General features: G+C 39.5%; 1 protein-coding gene across 6 annotated transcripts in view; it reads left to right on the top strand.

Moving 5' to 3' along the window:
* The window catches only part of LOC123746677 (long-chain-fatty-acid--CoA ligase 1), a 100,203-nt gene extending 81,312 nt beyond the window's left edge, over positions 1–18,891 (top strand). For all 6 annotated transcript variants that reach the window (XM_045728346.2, XM_045728344.2, XM_045728345.2 and 3 more), the window contains 7 exons: positions 1,191–1,465; positions 1,598–1,748; positions 4,833–4,983; positions 8,169–8,296; positions 10,009–10,152; positions 11,053–11,226; positions 16,745–18,891. In XM_045728346.2, coding sequence (XP_045584302.1) covers positions 1,191–1,465; positions 1,598–1,748; positions 4,833–4,983; positions 8,169–8,296; positions 10,009–10,152; positions 11,053–11,226; positions 16,745–16,882 — 1,161 coding nt within the window. In that variant the 3' untranslated portion in view covers positions 16,883–18,891. The remainder of the gene's footprint in view (positions 1–1,190; positions 1,466–1,597; positions 1,749–4,832; positions 4,984–8,168; positions 8,297–10,008; positions 10,153–11,052; positions 11,227–16,744) is intronic.
* The last annotated feature ends 2,429 nt before the right edge of the window (positions 18,892–21,320 follow it).

Genomic DNA, 21,320 nt, shown 5'->3' with positions numbered 1-21,320 from the left:
TTTGCCAGTCTTCTGACCATTTGTGGAGTTCATGTAGATCTCTTTGTAAGGCTACAACATCATTAGCATTTCCCTCTTTGCCATAAATCTTTGTCATCTGCAAATTTGATGCAGTGGTTTCTAATATTCTCATCTATGCCATATATATATATATATATGACAAAAAAGGTTGGCCCCAAAATAGACCCCCTGTGGTACCCCCACTTACAGTATTGAGGCCTTGCAAAACAAGCTACATCAACTCAATAAATGATCAGAAGACTGGCAAATGTCTTTCAGGATTGAAAAATAAAAGTTCTTACATCAAAGGCATAATAATAATAAACACCATAACTATCAAATCAGCAACACAACCAGCAACAGATTAAAAAAGAAAAGAACCTGTGAGTTGTAATTTAGCCATTGAAAGTTGCTTAACATGTAAGAACAACAGTAAAAATAGCTAACCATGTGTTAGGAATAATCAAATGAACCTTTGACTTTAAGTCAAAGAAATGGTTATTAAGCTGCACAACTCCAATGAAATGCCCCCATCTGGACTACTGTAACCAAGATTGGAAACTTCTTCTTTCAAAAGTTCATGTCTGGATAACTTCCAGTGCAGTGACAAAAATCATCCCAGAACTAAGTGGACTCTCATACCAGGAATGATTGAAGGCCACAAGACTAACAACACTACAAACCAGACATGAGAGGACTTATCTCATGAAGACCTTATAGGAAATGCTTTTTCACTCATGACGTAATGAACCAATGGAGTCACCTGCCTGCTGAAGCTATAAATGCAAAGACAGTACTGTTCATATGCTTTAATTCAAAATACAAATTAAAACAATCTTCAAGAATAATGATATATCTTTGATAAGCCTGGTTGAGGTTTGATAAGACCTGGTCAAGGACCAGGCCATGGGGATGCTAAGCCCCGAAATCATCTCAAGAGATCCTGTCCTTATCAAGACCGCTAGAGATGGTGGTCCTCAGGTAAATTCAGATATACTGTATGGCAACAAGTTTGGAATTGTGGCATTAGGTTTGCATAGGGTTTTAAACACCTTGGAAGATTAATTGGGAGTTAATTGTACTAACCTAAGTTTCTTAAGTCTCACTGATGAATTATATGTAGTAATGCTGTAGATTGTAGTAGTTTAAACACATGAATAGCTTTATATTTTAATGCTTTTCTCCTCCAGAGTGATGTGATGTTGTCCTTCTTGCCTTTGGCCCACATGCTAGAGCGTTGTTGTGAAGTTGCCGTTTATATAGCTGGCGGTGCTGTAGGCTTCTACTCGGGCGACATTCGTAACCTTCCTGATGATTATAAAGCCTTGCGCCCAACCATCACACCATCTGTCCCTCGCCTCCTAAACCGTGTTTATGATAAAGTAACATCATCAGTTAATGGGTCTGCCATTAAGAAGCTCATGTTGAAGATGGCAGCTGCAAGCAAGAAAGCTGAAATAGAAAGGTATGGTTTTATATTCATATCATTTACTTTTAATATTTCATTGACATACTTTGTAAATGCAATAAAGGATTGTTACACTATTAACAATACTAACATTATATACATTTTTATAAAGAAGTAATCTTTTGGCAGAGGTGTGGTCAGAAGATCATCAATCTGGGATAAATTAGTATTCAAGAAAGTGCAAGACGGTATGGGAGGCAGACTGAGGCTGCTGGTGGTTGGCTCGGCACCTCTGGCAGGCAATGTCCTCACGTTCATGAGAGTCGCATTAGGATGTGTTGTGAGTATATTTTACTGACACTTCACACATCTCATTTATTTTTTAAATACCCTTTGAGTCTGTTTTTCTGTGTGTATACATAGCGAGTATTTTTCAGCATGATTTTGCTCATTATTATTAGAGTACTCTAATGTGTTTATGAAAAATGATTGGAAATTAAATATAACACACAAGGAAAAATATGGTACAGTACATTATATCAGTTAGGAGATTCAGTAACATATTTTAAATACAGAACATCATTATGAAGTAGAAAAAGGTATTTAATAAGTATTATAAACTTTGAAGAGTTTAGCATTCATTTAAATAAGAGAATATCTTTCTGGGGGGAGCCCCGTCGGCTCCCCGGAGCTATCCCAGGCTGATATGCTAATGTCAGACTTTGGCATCAGTCATGTGTATGGAGTTCTTAGGCCTACCGGGGACCACGGCCAGAACCGGGCCCCCTCAGAGAGGCAAGGGGAGCAATGGCCTATAGAAGCCCCCGTGTAGTTGGAAGCATTCTATGTCTGCCATCGACCGGAACAGGCACCCAGAAAGGTAAGCGCCCCAAAACAAACCCCTATTCTGGTTAAAATTGCTACCTAATACCGAACTAGTGGATAGAACTCCCCAACCGAAAACAAGCAAATTAGTGTGACGTCACACACTGCCGCGCCGCTGTCTGCGCAGCTCCCCCCTCCCCGGGAGGGGGAAGGGGGAGCCCCAGACCCCCCGCGCCGGCTACCCACACCTCAGTTCTTGAGGCTGATGCTATTGGCGGTGGTCCCAAGCCCCAAGGGCAGTACTTACAGGGCACCTAGGGAAGGCAGCCCTAGGCGCATGCAGCCCGAGTACTGAAGATAACTCCTGGCCCTCGTCGGGCCTGTGTTGCTTTGGGTCGGCGGTTGCAGCCAGTTGTCTCGGCTTCGAGTTGAGGGGTGAGCGACGACCGCCTCCCGGGTAAGTCCCTCTTTTTCTGTCTGTGGGTAGTTAGCTCCGGGGAGCCGACGGGGCTCCCCCCAGAAAACCAGCGTTGAATGTAATGAAACGCCATTTTCTGGGTGAGTCCCGGAGGCTCCCCGGCATCCCTCCCTCCCTCCGGTCGGCGGTTTTTCGCGTTTTTGACATCCAGCCTCAAGAACTGAGGTGTGGGTAGCCGGCGCGGGGGGTCTGGGGCTCCCCCTTCCCCCTCCCGGGGAGGGGGGAGCTGCGCAGACAGCGGCGCGGCAGTGTGTGACGTCACACTAATTTGCTTGTTTTCGGTTGGGGAGTTCTATCCACTAGTTCGGTATTAGGTAGCAATTTTAACCAGAATAGGGGTTTGTTTTGGGGCGCTTACCTTTCTGGGTGCCTGTTCCGGTCGATGGCAGACATAGAATGCTTCCAACTACACGGGGGCTTCTATAGGCCATTGCTCCCCTTGCCTCTCTGAGGGGGCCCGGTTCTGGCCGTGGTCCCCGGTAGGCCTAAGAACTCCATACACATGACTGATGCCAAAGTCTGACATTAGCATATCAGCCTGGGATAGCTCCGGGGAGCCTCCGGGACTCACCCAGAAAATGGCGTTTCATTACATTCAACGCTGGTTTTTTGTTTGAGGTTGGGGGCTAAATGCTTGGGGCTAGCCTCACCAAATTTTGCAGGGTGATTTGTGTTATAGGGTGGTTGGGGGCAATCTCCATGCCCTTCTTGAAGTAGGATTGGCTCCTTTTGCGACAACCAACAACTACTACGAAGTCTGAAATGTGGGCTTAATTGTCCGTAGTGTTTAATCTGATGTTTCTAATGTCGACATTAAATCAGTGCTATTGACGTCGATTCTACATTACTAGAGCATGTTTTGCCCACTGGGAGAGAGAATGGGTGGGAGGGAGTATGGGAGGGAAGGTGAACTTGAGGGAGGGAGAGAGAGACAAACAGGGACCTGGGCACTGCTGGGTATCCCATCTATCTATTAAAGTGAATGTCTGGTCAAGGTTGGAAGCCAAATGCTTGGTGGTAGTCTCGTGCAATTTTACATGGTAATTTGTGATTTTATGGAGAGTCTCATATAGGGTGGTTGGGGTTGGCACCTATGTCCACCCTTGAAGAATCAACCTCCACACCCCCCATCATAAAGTTGTATATAAAATGTGTAACCAAAAGTCTGTAGAGTTTAGCATTCATTTAAATATTAGTGTATTTGGATTTTGACATGCAATATTAAGATTTAAATGAGATTTGAGTTCTGGGCACAATCTTTTGATTACTGTGATGTAGATAGTGTGTACTGAAAATGGTTACAGTGACTGGGGGATATGAAAAGAGTATGTGTGGATGGAGACAAGGCGGGTGTGAGAGAGAGGGGGGGAGGGGGGTATGTTGTTTGTGAGGGAAAATGGGGAGGTTGTGTTTAGGGGAAGATGGGGAGTGTATGTGTGTAATTAAGTACAGTAAGTGTAGTTACAGGATGAGAGCTACGCTTGTGGTGTCCCATCTTCCTAGTACTCTGTCATATAACGCTTTGAAACTACAGTACTGACCGTTTTGGCCTCCACCATCTTCTTTCTTAGCTTGTTCCAACTGTCCACCACTCTGCAAAAGAAAACTTTTTAATATTTTTTTGGCACCTTTGTTTCCTTAGCTTGAATCTGTGTCCTCTTGCTCTTGAAGTGACTGGTTTAAGGAATTCCTCTTCGTCAATTTGGTTAATTCCTGTTATTATTTTGTAAGTGATGATCATATCACCTCTTTTTTTCTTCTGTCTTCTAGCATTGGCATATTTATTTAATTATTTATTTATTGAGTTGTAATTGGTCTTTATTACTTTTTCTTTAAGTAATAAAAAATAAACTACTATATAGTTTTATGAAGGAAGAGCAGTTACAGACATATGCAATAGCTAGAATTTATAAAATTGATTTGATAATTTTGTGTATAAATATTATATATAAATTAAGTGCATTACTGTATACTAGGTCCTTTATATTGAATTTATAATTATTACTTTATCTCAATTTGAATATTAAAAGTCCTTATGTGCCAACATTTGTGTGTGTATGCTTTATTTAATCTCTGAGATTGTTTGAGGTGTTTGGTCATTATTGTGTGTGTGTCCGACAGATTGTTGAAGGATATGGCCAAACAGAATGTGGTGCTCCTGCAACTTTGACCGTCCAAGGCGACTACCGCCCTGACCACGTAGGCCCTCCTATTGCATGTAATGCTATCAAGCTCGTCGATGTCCCCGACATGGATTATTATGCCGCTCAAAGTAAGATGTTTCTCATTGTTGGATTGTACTGTACATCTGGCAGTATCATTTGATGACACCATTTTCTGGTACATAGTATAAATAGTGTAGAAGATGAACATAAAATTCAAAGTACAGTACTGTAGTTTTGCGAGTGTTTCACTATTAGTGAAAGGTATCAAGTGTAGGAGCAAAATGGTAAAAAGGAGTTGTCAGGTGTTTTCACTACTGACCAATGATAAACAAAATCTAATTTAATTTTTGTAGACTACTGTATTCCACATTTTCTCTCTTTAACCTTAGATTTGGTGGTGGTAAGTTTTTATAGCAAACTTTTATTTCCTGCCTTGTAAAAGCTGATCTCCTTGCATACTTATTCAATGTTTATCTTTCTAAGTAAATCAAACTTCTTTCTGCAAGTTGGACAATTCTATTATTAACACACATTCCTAGATAATAACTTTTCATGTTAGAGTAATCTAATGGGATAAAATTCCCAATGCTCTATTCATTTTATCTTTACCAGTAAAATAATGTTTTTTTTCTTTTGTGTTACTTTGCATCTAAAGATTAGCATCCATACACAGGTTATAGATTAGCATACATTCACCGGTTATAGATTAGCATACATTCACAGGTTATAGATTAGCATACATTTACAGGTTATAGATTAGCATCCATACACAGGTTATAGATTAGCATCCATACACAGGTTATAGATTAGCATCCATACACAGGTTATAGATTAGCATCCATACACAGGTTATAGATTAGCATCCGTACACAGGTTATAGATTAGCATCCATACACAGGTTATAGATTAGCATCCATACACAGGTTATAGATTAGCATCCATACACAGGTTATAGATTAGCATCCATACACAGGTTATAGATTAGCATCCATACACAGGTTATAGATTAGCATCCATACACAGGTTATAGATTAGCATCCATACACAGGTTATAGATTAGCATCCGTACACAGGATATAGATTAGCATCCGTACACAGGTTATAGATTAGCATTCGTACACATGTTATTGATTTGCATCAATACACAGGTTATTGATTTGCATCAATACACAGGTTATAGATTAGCATCCATACACAGGTTATAGATTAGCATACATTTACAGGTTATAGATTAGCATCCATACACAGGTTATAGATTAGCGTCTATACACAGGCTATAGATTATAACCTATACACAGGTAAAGCTGTGTACACATGCTAATACAGTTTAAACAAAATAAAGAAGAATTGTAAATATCGTGGTTGTTCTGAAGAGGTCAGAACAACCACAACCACCATATTTACAATGGTTGTTTATTTTGTTTAATCTGTATTAGCATGTATACACACAGCTTTACCTGTTGGTCACTATGACTGATGGCTGTGGTAGGGATAGGAAGTTGGTAGCTTGTGAGAGGGTAACCCCCCAGTCTTCCTCAAGTATCTTGTTACCTGTACATCATTGTACAATATTTTGAACTGAAGCGCATTCCTTTGTTTTATAGCTTTGTGAGTAGTCTGTTCTATAAGTTTAATATGCATTAGTATATAAAAAAGGGCATTACATTGTCTAGAATAAGAGTATCTTGTGTAGCTCAAAAACTTTTTACTCAATTTTTTGGGGTCACCCACTTTCTTTATTCTTTGGAAATTGTGACCCCTGATGAAATTTTAAGTAAATGGTTCCATATTGTCCACAATAGCACACATTCCTTGATTTTAATATAACTATTTCCTGTTCTGCATTGTGGCTTTGCTAGCTGGAAATTATTACTTCTTGTGTGTAATGTTGGACCTCCTGAAGAAGAGATCAAAATATTTTTAAAGTTTCTCAGTATTTTGAACACATCCTTCTCCTAGCATGCTGTCACAACGGCAAGACAAAATTACAGGTTTTATAACGAACTTTTCAAACAAGAGATTGCCATACTAGTGATGATATTATTCAAGACACTAATGCTCTCTGGAGTGGAATGTTATTGAACACTAACAGCCCCATTCAAAGCTGGACAAATTGCTGACCTGGAGAGTGTACACAGGTCTTTTATTACCTGAATCCACTTAATAAAATGTCTATATTAGGACTGCTTAAAATTTTTTAATCTATATTCCTAAGAGTGCAGGTGGGAGCGATGCATAATAATTTACACTTGAAAAATATTAGAAGGAATGGTTCTAAAGCTGAACATGGAAATAACACAAGAGTGGAAATAACACAAGAGACCACAAGGATGGCAGGAAATGCAAAATAGCCCTGTTGAAAAGCAATAGGTGCATTAGGTACACTTGAGAAAGAGGGCCCAATGACATATAGGCCCAAGACTTTATAACAAAATGCCTCTAAACATAAGGTGCATAACTGGCCAATCTCTCATGGTGTTCAAAATAGACTTTGATAAACACCTTCAAAAGATACCTGATCACATCGCAAGGACACATTTGCCTCCTTCACTTTTCACCTTGCCATAGCTATTTTCATGATCTGCAAATGTAATGATTTTGTTTGTGATGAAACATCAGTATCAGTGATGCATTTACAAGAAATATATTAATACAAGTATAAAGAAACCATAAGCCAAGGAAAATACTCGCTACAAAATCTACCCCACCTCTATGAGAGATGATATAATTACAGCAACCAAATTTTAATGAACAATTCGGTATGTTTCCTTTCACCTGATCTACCTGTTCACCTTGCAGTAAGGTACAGTAGGTACCCAAGTGTTATATTATAATTGTTGTGGGTTGCATCCTTGGGAAGGTCAGTAGTTGGCCTGGGGAAGGGGGGAGAGTTCTCTCGATTAGCCTAAATACAGTACAATGTTATGATCCCAGGTAGCTGAGAAACGAGTCTAACTTGAGAGGTAGGTAGTAATAGTAACTACTACAACAGTAATAATGTTGTAGTAGTCCTGCCGACTACTACAACATAATAACAGGTACAGGCTTTATGTCCCCAGACAATGGGGACCTTGTATTTACCTGTTAAAGCCACTTGAGATAGTGACCAACATGTGAAAACTCTTTGTCAACAAAATTATAGGCTAGCTTCTGTTTTTAGGGTTTGACCTGTAATTATGTCTTAATATTTTCTATTATAAACTATGCTCTCCAGCACATAAATGTAAATATAATAGTGTATACAATTAACACTAATAATTTTCTAAACAAATTTTTTTTTTTATTTTTACAGGTCAGGGTGAAGTTTGTATTAAAGGTTCCAATGTATTCAAAGGCTATTTTAAGGATCCAGAGAAGACTCGGGAAGCAGTTGACGCAGCGGGATGGCTACACACCGGCGACATCGGCCAGTGGCAGTCTGTAAGTTATTACACATTTCTCCTAATTGTAGTAGATGAAAATTGAATAGATCAATAAATGTCAAGCAAATCATATGAATTAGATTAAATATATGTTAAGCACTCATTACCACCAGATGTATTAATGTTGTTTTAAAATCAGTGATGTAAGTTGATGTACAAGGGTGAAGGTAGGTGGTACTTGTGTACAGTACTGGGTTATGTCGCCTCATTTGAATGATTGTTTGTTTGCTCTCCTATAACAATATATTTCAATAGTGTTGTGGCAGTCATTTTGATAGCATGTGTCTTTTAGGGTTTAGATATGAAAAGAAAAACTTATTATAACAAAATAAGAGTGTAATAAGTTTCCTGTATAAATTAGTTTTTACCAGTCAAAATTTATTGGAAATACATCTTGGCCAACAAATTAATAATACAATAATATTAATAATAATAATAATTTATTTGCAAGAAGGTACAATGGGTTGGTGAGATTACACAATATTGGTATTTTAAAATTCGTGCAAACCCACTAACACACACAGCATTTCGGCCAACAAATTAAGGTGCGAGTCGACATTACTAGTGGCGTAGGGAAGGGCAGGAGACCTAGAGGCGGCAGTAGTCTGTTATTCTTGTCTGCTGGAGCATCTCGCCGTGCAAACGGTTTCACGTGTTACTTTTCTATTTGGAAGAAGAAATACTTCCTGTTGTCATTTGTGCTAAGTGACCTGTGTTCGTGTGTTCACACTAGAGCAGTGTGCTGTGAGAGTGGGTGATGTGTCAGTGGTATGCACACATGGGTGATGTGTCAGTGGGTGATGTGTCAGTGGTATGCACAGGTGGGTGCTGTGAGAGTGGGTGACGTGTCAGTGGTATGCACAGGTGGGTGCTGTGAGAGTGGGTGACGTGTCAGTGGTATGCACAGGTGGGTGCTGTGAGAGTGGGTGACGTGTCAGTGGTATGCACAGGTGGGTGCTGTGAGAGTGGGTGACGTGTCAGTGGTATGCACAGGTGGGTGCTGTGAGAGTGGGTGACGTGTCAGTGGTATGCACAGGTGGGTGCTGTGAGAGTGGGTGATGTGTCAGTGGTATGCACAGGTGGGTGCTGTGAGAGTGGGTGATGTGTCAGTGGTATGCACACATGGGTGATGTGTCAGTGGGTGATGTGTCAGTGGTATGCACAGGTGGGTGCTGTGAGAGTGGGTGACGTGTCAGTGGTATGCACAGGTGAGTGCTGTGAGAGTGGGTGATGTACTCACCTAATTGTACTTGCGGGGGTTAAGCTTTGGTTCTTTGGTCCCTGATGTGTTGGGGACTTGTTGAGACCAGGTTCTTTGAATTGATATTCCACTGCACTATTATCATTTATTATTATTATTACAACAGTATTTTTAATAGTTATTATCATCATCATCATCATCATCATCATCACCATCATCATCATCATCACCATCGATGACATGAAAAACATGAAAAATGTTTTTGACATGAAAAAATAAGAATTAGAAGAGTTAGAATTGACAATGTGAAAGGCAGGAATGGTGTCAGGAGAATAAAGGAACGACAGGAAATGAACTTGGGAACTTGGATGATGAGGACAATGCAAACTTTTGCTATAAACTTATTATAAGTTTATCATGTACACTTATGATACCGTGCTTTCACATAGCAGTAATTTGTAAATTATTTGGGTATAAAATCATTATTATAATGTTTCTCTCTCTTACAGAATGGCACATTGAAGATTATTGATCGCAAGAAGCACATTTTTAAGCTTTCACAGGGTGAATACATTGCCCCTGAGAAAATCGAAAATATATACGTACGATCACAGTATGTCGCTCAAGTGTTCGTACATGGTGAAAGTCTGAAGGTGAGTCTTGAATAGGTTGTAGTATATTATTGAGATATTAGTGTGTGTGAAAATTGTACCGTATATGATTTTTTTGTTTACTAAGGTTTTTAATTCATGCATGCTTATTTTTATTTCTGAAAGTATATGTTATGTATGTATATGTTACATGTGTATATGTTACATAATCTTGAGTACATGTGCACATGCTATAGCTAGAAAGCATCCCATTTCCTCATTTCCTCTTGATGCAGGAATTTAAACAAATTATTTAAAAACATTTCTGATTCTCACATAAGGAAACCTGCTTCATCCAAAAAAAAAAAAAAAAAACTTTTTTTGGAGCCCAATGTTGTATCTGATGTTCCATTGCATCACATGTTTAACCTTTTTTGTTCTCTTTGCCAGCAGTTATGTTTGATTATTATAAATGATAAAATACAATTTTATGTATATTTTTATACAAAAATTACATGGAGAAAGAACATTTAAACTATAATATTAATTTATTTCGGGAATGTTATTTTCTAGTGTAATCATTTTTATAACTAATACTCAGTTCAGCACAGTGTTCTCTTCCTGCAAAGATAATTGGAATGCTTAACTGGCCAAAAACACACACTTACCACTAAGATATAATGATAATTTAGTTGATTATCCAAAGATTATATTGTTATTAAAAATACAAATGTGCATGAGATTTAAACCATCCTAAAATGTTAAAAATAATGTAATAATGTTGAGTGGCAAATAAAAAGTATTTGTGGACACGTTGATGTGTTGTGGTGGTAGAGGACAGGCACGGGGCTCAAAAACTCTAATGATGACAATATTTACCTGAACTTACCTGAGGGCCACTAATACCAGTGGCCTTATATATATAGCAATATATCAATGTTCATTTAATTTCTTTGTTGACAGTCAAGTGTGGTGGGCATTGTTGTACCAGAGGTGGAAGCTGTTAAAGAATGGGCAAGGGAACAAGAAATTCCTGGTACACTTTCAGTTCTTTGTGCCAATCCTCACGTTAAACAGCTCATTATGGATGATATTACAAACCTCGGCAAAGCAGCTGGTCTGAAGTCCTTTGAGCAGGTGAGGTTTTGTGCAGTACATTATTTAATTCAGAAACTTTTATATACATATGATGCTCAGTGTTAACCCTTACACTGCTCTGATCACTTAAAGAGCAATTGGCCCATATGTTCCAATCACGTAGAGATGATTAAAGGTGCTCCATTTTATTCATAAGCCCCACTCATTCTACGGGGATGTTGTTTGACACTAGAGACCACTGTTGATTATTTGTCATATTTGGAAAAATCCTAACCCTGGAAACACGAACCGAAACTGTCTCTATTTTCCGCTTGTTACAACTTGTAATAAAGTTGTTACATCTTGGCTTAACGTGTTTATGACGTGTTAGAACGTTGTTACAACTTGCTATATTGGTTGTTATAACTGGTTATGAGGTGTAAAACTTGTTCGAACGTTGTACGAACGTGGTAGTTTCGGTGTGTGTTTGGCGGGAAGTCCTTTAGCATCTTTCTAGGGCCTTGGTGAAAAGATGGAGAGACCATGTCTTGCACAAAACCATCCAGTACTGAATGCACTGAGTGGCCATGCTAGGGACCATTTAACAGCAGCAAATCAGTGATACCCGTGTTTATAATTTATATAATTGCATGCAAAATTTGTTTGTTTAAATTATAAGATTTAGGCTTTATACATAAAGTATATTTATAAGTACAATAATGGGTTTCAATAAATACAGGGCATGCGTATGTATACACTATATTTGTACATAGATGTATTTCCAAACTTTTACATAATGATTGCCAATATTGACATATTAATTAATACATGTGAGTACAAAAATAGAGAAATGGTGAATGCTAACGAGTAGGAATACTAGTTGCGTTCAGGGTTACTAGTTTTTCTTTCAGCAGGAGTTTCTTTGCTCTTTCTGACTGTAGATTGCAATTTTATCGGCTAGTTGTTTGTTTTGGTTTGCCTATCTTTCTGTGTGCCCACCCTGGTCGATGGCGGAATATGACATACTTTAAACGTAAAGTGCTCATATGCCATGGCTCCCTGCGCCTCTCTGAGGGGGGTGGGGGGGTGGGGCAGGGTCTGCCTCTTGGTCCTCAGTAGGCAAACAACTCCTGTGACTGATGACCCAAACTAACACTTTGCTTGACCCGGCGGGCCACCCGCAGCATTGCCCACGAGCACACAACCCAACGTTAAATGCTTTCACTCATATTGTTTATACTTACTAATTAGAATAAGCAAAAATTAATCAATGACGGCATTAAGTCATCACCCAAACTGCGCTTATTTTTTTAATGACGGCGTGAACGTCATCACGATGCCAAAGTGATGACGTTCACTATATCACTATACTGTTCACTATATCAGTTCGGATAGCTTCAGGGAGCTGATGGGGCTCCCCCAGAAAAAAACGTAATGAGAGCAGCAGGTGGTCACTACTGTAACATGAGAGAGCAATTTTGGAAGAAGGCTTTATTAAGTTGAAAGCAAAACTGGGAAGGTCAATGACAAATCCCAGTTATAGCTCTAAGAAATGTCAACCTCAGTCATTTTATTAGGCAGAGCCTTTTCTCTCTCTGAATAGTCGAGTTATGCAATATGCTGGGTATGAAAACTAAGCTAAACCAAAAATTAAAAAATGTCAACTAGTACTCAGCAGGAGCCGAGCACACAAGGCAGGACTAAAGATAAGAATATTAAGCACTCATACTGTTGCATGTAAATGGAACTTTTCCCAACCTGAACACTAAAGAACTGTATTCATACATACTTGCTGAAACCTTCACCAAAGAGCCAGGCAGGTAACCTGCAGCTAACAAGAGGATTCTGTTGGCGGTCATATGTTATACCAAGTGAGGGCTTGAAAAAGAGGATCAATTTAGTTTTCCTCCAGTGACTTCTAACATCCATTAAAACTCTGCAGGAATGATTGAATATTCCATGTGGCGCTGGTGCCAAAATGTCCTGTTGTACTGTTTGTGGGCCTGGTCACGTAACACGAGATGGCACAATGATTATGCTCAGAAATGCACTTTGGATATATTTTGCAGCCACTGTATTTAGTTGTCTTCATAGAGACAAGAATTACCTTGTGACTTGAGGAGGATCTTATTTTTTCTGAACAGGTTATCCAAGTGTAGGCCAGTTACTTGAACTGGCTAAGTTACCCAACCCTTGTTTTTGCAAGACCACAATCAGCTATTCATTTTAAATCCAGATCCTCATTTATTGTTGAGTGTACAGGAGAAAACTGTGCTAAGCTATGGTGTCCAGTCATCCCATCGTGTGCAATATTTTATCCCAGCTCCTCACATGTGAGGTTAGAGTGTAACTTAACCCCTTAAACTGCAGGATATATATTGCTGCATTGTTGTACATGCACAAGAAAAATGTTTTCCTCATTTAACATTGTTAATCAGCATCCAGGAAGCAGGAAAATCCATATTCAGTTTCTACCTATCATAGTTTAGCTATTGTGACCCAAAAAATTTGTTTTCTGGGGGTAGTCCCTTCGGGTATCTGGAGCTATCCGGGCTGACATGAATGTATTTAGACCCTGGCATCAGTCAAGTGATTGGAGTTCTTAGGCCTACCTGGGACCATAAGCCAGAACCTGCCCCCCCCCCCCCCCCTTAGAGAAACACTAGGAGCAATGGCCTTTAGAAACCCCCATGTGGTTGGAAGCATTCTATGTCTGCCATCGACCGGGTCAGGCACCCAGAAAGGAAGGCGCCCTAAAACAAACCAATCTGGTTAAAAATTGCTGCTGAAAGCCTAACTGTTGGACAGAACTCTCTAAACTAAAAATGAGCATGACATCACAACTGTCACCACGCCGCTGTATGCGCAGCTACCTCCTCCCCGGAAGGGGAAAGAGGGAGCTCCAAACCCAGTTCAATGGCTGATGTGAGGTCTGGCAGTCATGCGACTCTGGCTCCAGACATTTTCCAGTGCTGTGCCTTGTGGTGTGGTCCTGTCCTGTGGTGGTATGCAAGCCAGGAGTATTTTCACAAGTACTCGGGCTGCATGCTCCTGTAAGTACTGCGCTTGTGGCTTGGGGGTTATCTTCCACAAGGCGCTTGAAGTCTGCCTCCGTGGGGTCTTCTACTGCTTGGTGATTGCCTGCCTCTTGAAGTCAGCTGGGGTGCTTCATGCTCCACTGTTTGTCTGGGTAGGAGGTAGTTTTGTATCTGATTGGGGCGCAATGTACTGTGCAACTTGTTTTCACCATAATACAGCGGCCAGCTCTGTTCTGCCTGGATCGTTGTGCTCTTGTGGGGTTTTTCTTTATTTTTGTTTTTCCTGCCTGGTGAGGGTTCTGGCCCTTGGTGTTGATACCTCGTATATATATATAAATGGTCCTCCACTAGGTCCCTGTGAGTGTACACGTCCCGGGAATTCAGCTTTTAGCAGTTCATTTGGTAGTTTGGAGCACTGGTTAGCAATACCTTACCTGGGCTTCCCTTAGCAGAGCATCTAAGGGCCCTGGAAACCCTGGCTGGGGCTCAGTGGTCCAATGGATGCATTTTCTGGGCCCAATCTCACGTTGTGAGAGTTTGAAGGTTGCTCTGTCCCTTTGTCGCAGGGTGCCAGTCACCGGATGTGCCTCTGTCATGCTGTCTGTTGGGTCAGTGACAGTGACCTTCGACCTGGAGTCCTACGAGTGATGTTGCTTGCTTGTACTCCAGTTCACTCAATCCACTGATCTTGATATTCCGGTGCAGGCAGCTTCGGCATTGCATGTACGTTTTAGGTTGTTGCAGTGCGCTAGGTTGGTTGCTTACCTGAATGCCCCGGGACTGCCTCATTTTTGTTAAAGGGACTCTGACTTGGGGGTGTTAATTGCTGCGACTTTGGTTTCTTCCATGTCCCCTTGTCCTTCCCCTGCTGCTCTTCGTCCTGTTTTTCTCCCCCCCCCTCCTTCCCCTCCCCCTGCTTCCTACTGCAAAGCGTTTGAGGGTTTCGGAGCAGGCAAGGTTTAGTTGGTGGTGAGACTTGGGCAGTTTCAGGGGGGGTGCCCCTTCCAGTGTGACGATGGAGGCATTTGATCCTGTTCCTCCAGCCGGTGCTTTTGGGTCTGACCAGTGAGCCAACTTCGTTCCAGCTTTTCCAGCGACCTCTGCCTCTTCTTTTGAGAAACAGGGTTTAAAGGATGACTCGGCCCTTGGACCTGGTGTGGAGATTCCCGGGGCAGGGGAGGGGTTGACTTGGGGAGGTTGGGCCCCGTTTGACCCCTGCTTGGGCTTTGATACCCTCTGAGCGGGGCTTCTTGTTGCAGGGGGTGGGGTTTTTCTTATCCCCCCTCCTTGTATGAGTTTGATATGGCGTCAACCCCTCCCCAGGTTCGGTTTCGGGTTTCCTTGAGTACTTCGGTCCCTTCCTTCCGGAAGTTTTCAGCCTCCCACCTCATGAGCTGTGGGAGGCCATTGTGGCTTACCTCCTGCATGATCCGGATTACGCCTCGATAATGGATGCTGCATCTTTTGAGTTCGGTTCTTACAGGGCGCGTTACAAGGTTCCAGAGTCGTCCTGGTTGGCAGACTGTCCTATCTTATCGTTGCAGGGCAAGCCATTAGTTCTGTCGGTCCCGCATGCTTGAGTGGCCCTTACAGTGGTTCAAGTTTACTTAAGGGGGTGACGAGTTTGAGCGTTTTAGGTTGTTGCGGTTAATTTTAACTGGTAACTTTTCTGACACCTCTTGCTTAAAATTCCTAAAGTCAAAAGGATCGATTGGCCTTGCTTTCGCAGTCCGTATTCGTACTGAAAATCAGGATCAATCCTGCATTCGCCTCAATTCGTGTTTGTTCACCCCTGCCCTTCCTCGGGATGTCGGCCTGGTACAGCTTCACGTGCAGGTTCCCGTCCTTTCGGCTGCCCTGGTTGCTGGGTACGGGGGTTTTGGAGGTCGATCAGGGTCCTGGCTACCTGATATCTAGCAAACATTCTGAGCCCTATCCAGCATTGAGTGGCTTTGGCTCCCTAGCATCTGTTTTAACCTTGCAGGAATACCTGAAACTTGGATGTGGCACTAAAACCAAAATATTGTCCTGTATGACTTCATATGACATATGAACTTACCTAATAGGGCAATTAAATTATTCTGCTCTGAAAGGGGCTTTTCATATTCACACATATTTTATTTTGTGTAGTTTTAAAACATACTTTAATTTCTGTAGAACAGTTCTGCAGAATTATTACATCACACTAGTTACAAATATTGTGGCACACAATTTAGTAGCCATTAATCCAATGACTGTCCATCGGTGGATTACTGCCTGTGTCCAATCATCAACCTCCTACCCAAGGTTATGCTTTATTGATGACCAGACCACACACTAGAAATTGAAGGGACGACGACGTTTCGGTCCGTCCTGGACCATTCTCAAGTCGATTGTGAGAATGACAATCGATTGTGACAATCGACTTGAGAATGGTCCAGGATGGACCGAAACGTCGTCGTCCCTTCAATTTCTAGTGTGTGGTCTGGTCAACATACTTCAGCCACGTTATTGTGACTCATCGCCTGCTTATGCTTTATCATTCATTTTTGTTCTTGCAGGCCAAGGATATATATCTCCACCCCGATCTCTTCAGTGTCCAGAACGGTCTCCTTACCCCTACTCTCAAATCCAAGAGATTACAACTCAAAAAATACTTTACTCCACAAATTGATGATATGTATGCTAAACTGCCCTAGATCAGATTGATCTGTTACTTAGGTCAAATAAAAATCTTTTTACCGAGTGAGATTTTGACTGTTGTGCATGTTGGGTGTGTGATATGTGCAAGACTGTATTATGAATGCCTATTGAAAAAATTGACTTGTGCCTCATATTGTCTGTACTTATTATATGACAATTACATATGTAATTACCTACTATAAAAGAACTTGTCTACTGATTACTTGGACATGGCTTAGGTTTGAAAACAAACTAGACACCTACGTAGGGAAGAAACGGCTTCCCTTTCTTCAAACTGGCCGTTTTATATATTATTCACCAAAATTTATAATTAAATAAAACTGTAGAACTATAAAAGATAGATTATAAATATATTACAGCATTTTTTAGATTGTGGTTATGAGTAAATTAACTTACGTACACTTATTGCAAAAATTAACCAAAGTTGCTTGGCATATTGTATTTCTTTTGCCTCATTATTATTAGTAGAAAACATTTAGATATGTGAAATAAATTTGAATATTGTACAGTTAAAGAATTAATATAAATAGTTATTTACTGTATGCAGTTTATTATCTTTCAATGTTTTTTGTGTATTTATGTAAGAACAAAGTAGACTGGTACACTTGACTGTCACAATTATTCTTTTTGTTTTAATGTCCAGTCATTGATAAAATGTGTGGCAGTATTTTTTTATTTTTAAATACATATTTATTAGTGAAGTAGGCCAATGATGTGCGTTTCAATTGTCTGTGTTAATACAAGTTATAATGTAATATGATCACAACTGTAAGAAAAGCAGGTTTAAAAGTTACAGGATAATTCCGTGTTTATGAAATGGGAATAAATGTTTAAGAGTGTTAGGCACCATACATTCTAGCCGAGGGAGAGAGGTGTATTCCATAATGTTAATTACTCGAAGCAAGTTTACCTGTCCAGATTGTGCAATAGGTGTGTATGGTCATAAAGAAGGCTATGGAAGTAAACAATATTCTAGTCAACGTCATCATATCTCACAAGATGGCATTGCCTTAGGTGCTCAGTTTGTGTGGTTGCTTGTACTGTGTATTCAGTATTTTATATGGTATTCCTTTTCAAATTGTACTAATGTCACCGAGTTTTAATCTTCAGAACTTTTTTTTTTTTTTAAATATGAGCAGCTAGAAAAAAAAAAGGCAGAATAATCTTGTATAGTATTAGGTAATATGTCACAAAGTGACATAGTACCTTGCAGTGTTCTCTGTAAATAGTCCCTGCACAGTTGAACTTGGGTGGCACTGTAATTTACATACTCCCATAACTGGAGAGAACAGATTTCCTTTCTGTCTAAATTTCAGTTAATGTGAAAACAAATGAAAATGCCTTATTTCCCAGTATTCTTCATTCAGTGTTAATATTGTATCATAGAAGTAAAAAACTTAAAAACTGTTAGATGAATCTTTCATATTTACAGAATAGATGGGTGGAAAACTTAAAATGTTTTTCATAAAATTAACCAATGAGATTCCTTAGAGATTACACCGTTCCCTTTTCCTTACTACGACACCAAGCATTACCGGTGAGCTTCAGACTACCATAGACATCACTTATTAAAGCTGAAACTGTTGGATGTAGTAAGAAGTCTTATTTCACTTATTTTCTTACGTTCAGAATTTATAGTATTTTGTAAAGTCTCACAATAATGTACATATGAATATCGGCTTTCGGCTAATAACCGAAATATTTATCAAACGTTGATAGAATTTTCAGCATCATTCAGTTTGTAGTGCCACCACACCAGATATGTTAATTAACTTTTCTTCTCAAGCAACGCATTAACATTTGTGTTAACATGATTTGTTATTTCTCTAAATTGCATATATAAGCAAATTTACACTCAGACTTCTCTCTTACTATCAGAATCAACTTATCGTCCCCCTTATTACTTTATGTATTTTTGAAATTTATTAAAAGGATAACTAACTATTTAATAGTATCATGTCTTTCTTTGGTTATGGACTTGTAAAATATACAATTCTTGGAGCTACCCTATAATTTTATTTATAACCTATCATCTCGGTACAGTGTTAAGACTAGCTCTACAGTCATTTTATTGTGATCATTCCCTTCCTAGCAGTCTTTTTAATGTTGAATGTTAGAGTCACTGAAGTTGGTTTAAGTTGATAAGCCAAACAACATTCTGTGGTGTAGTGAAGACACTCTTCCCCCACTACCCTAACAAGTTGGGAGGGGAAATTCTCCAAAATATAATCTAATATCATAATAAATTAAATAATTAGTTCAAATAAATATTAGAGATATGGACTGTAAAAACTTCTAAATAATATTTGGATTATTTTCCCTGCACACTTTGGGGGGTAGAACCAATAATGCAGGAACTACCTAATATAAAATGTTGAAATAATTTCAATAATCAATTTCATTAGTAAATCCTAATTATAGAGTTAGTAGACTAACTACAATATAATAATTAGAAACAATGTCTTAGCTGTTAAGCAGTTAAGGAGGAATGCATCAGATAGCCGTCAGTGACCAGTCTAATCCTGTCTGGGCGTGTTGTCGTGGTAGACACGTGATACACCAGAAAGGACAATCTCTCGTAGATAAACTCCACTCTGTAAAATTTATAGTATGTAATTTCTATATAACTATGAGTATTTCCACTAATATACATGGAAAGGGGCTTGATTGATTAGGGGAAACACACTTACTGGTGTTTTTTGTTGATCTAGCAGCTTAACGATTGGATAACCTATAACACGAAATATGGCCATAAACCGTGAAATGGTATACTTATCCAACCGGACGCAGTGTCCACAATGACTGATGAAGTTGGCAGCAAACTCTGGGACCCGATAATGCTCAGATGATCCGTATAACAGGCGATGATAATGGCCAGCTTCAGGACACTGATCAAAATGGCTGCTCCTCAACCAAGTCTCTCAGCAAGTATGGGAATGACGCACGCGCCACTTGGATTCCTGACTGAGTATGAGCTTGGCATATAAGTTACGATATTTTATTCTAGTTTGCTATCTGATTAAAACATTGATGACGTTATTTTACGTCATAACAACACACCAGGTATTAACATATGGTTTTCCGCTGTGTTTATTACTGAACCTAAGTGGCGTTATATAAAAATACAGATATATACAGTGGTACCTCGCATAACGAATTTAATCCGTTCCATGTTCGTCATGTAAAACGGACGTCATACAAAACGAGTGTCCCCCCATGTAACCAGTGTGATGCACTTTATTTATTTATTTATGCATATACAAGAATGTACATAAGGAATGTGAGGATACAAATATGGTAATTAGTCTTGTAAAGCCACTAGCACGCGCAGCGTTTCGGGCAGGTCCTTAATCTAAGAAAATTTTAAGGAGGTAAATACTTGCAAAATTTATAGACAAAAAAATGATAACAGTTACATGAAATGAAAAAAAGATGATGAGAGAAAATTGTAGGTACAGTATATTAAAGCACATAGGTAGCTAAGATTGATTGCAATGACAGCTTGAATGGTAGTTGACAAAAATTGGTAGGCACAATACAGCAGAAACAATATAAGATTGGTTGCAATGACAGCTTGAATGGTAGTTGACAAAAATTGGTAGTCACAATACAGCATATGGCTAGCACATAAAAGAAGACAGCAATGAACACAATGATAAGGTTGTTTGATATTACATAAAAATTAGGAGATTGGGTAACACTAGGTACAGAGCAAATTTAAAGCTCAGTGTAGGAAACTAAGAAGATGAAGTTAGGTACTTTTTGGTTTTGCTTTTAAATAAGGCAAAAGTTTTACAGTTTTTCAATTCACTAGGGAGTGAGTTCCATAGACTAGGTCCCTTAATTTGCATAGAGTGTTTACACAGATTAAGTTTGACCCTGGGGATATCAGAGATATTTATTTATGGTGTGGTGATGTTCCGAACCTTAATGGAATCTGACCCATATATCAATCAGGTCAACCCATGTGTTGCGTTTCCAAAAGGGTCGCCCGTTAGAATCGGTGAACGCCCTAGTAATATTGTTGAAAACATCTTAACTTATTAAACCAAAGGTCTTTTTATGTCAGAAGAACGGCAGAAACTGGATCTATATATGAAAACTCTTTCAGGACAAAATTTAAAGTAAAACTAAAGATATTTGTAGTTGTATAAAAGTTGCATTTGTCATCGGTCGTAGAGCCGGAAATCCGCAATATTCATCTCAGAACAATGCTTATTTCACGTAAATTCAATAATAAACACACATGTTTTATATGTCTCAAGAAAGATAGAAATATAAGCTTCATTTTAAATACTTTAACATAGACATATATAAAGCTCAAGTGAAGATACATAAGCTTTTATAGTGGCATTCAGTAGCTTGTCGGTCATGGAATGCAGAAGCCTACGCACTTGCCCAATATAGTGTGTAATTAACAAAGATACGCTTATA

Source organism: Procambarus clarkii, chromosome 85 (assembly GCF_040958095.1).
Source record: "Procambarus clarkii isolate CNS0578487 chromosome 85, FALCON_Pclarkii_2.0, whole genome shotgun sequence".
Classification (NCBI taxonomy): Eukaryota; Metazoa; Arthropoda; class Malacostraca; order Decapoda; family Cambaridae; genus Procambarus; species Procambarus clarkii.
This window is presented reverse-complemented; position numbering and strand designations above follow the sequence as displayed.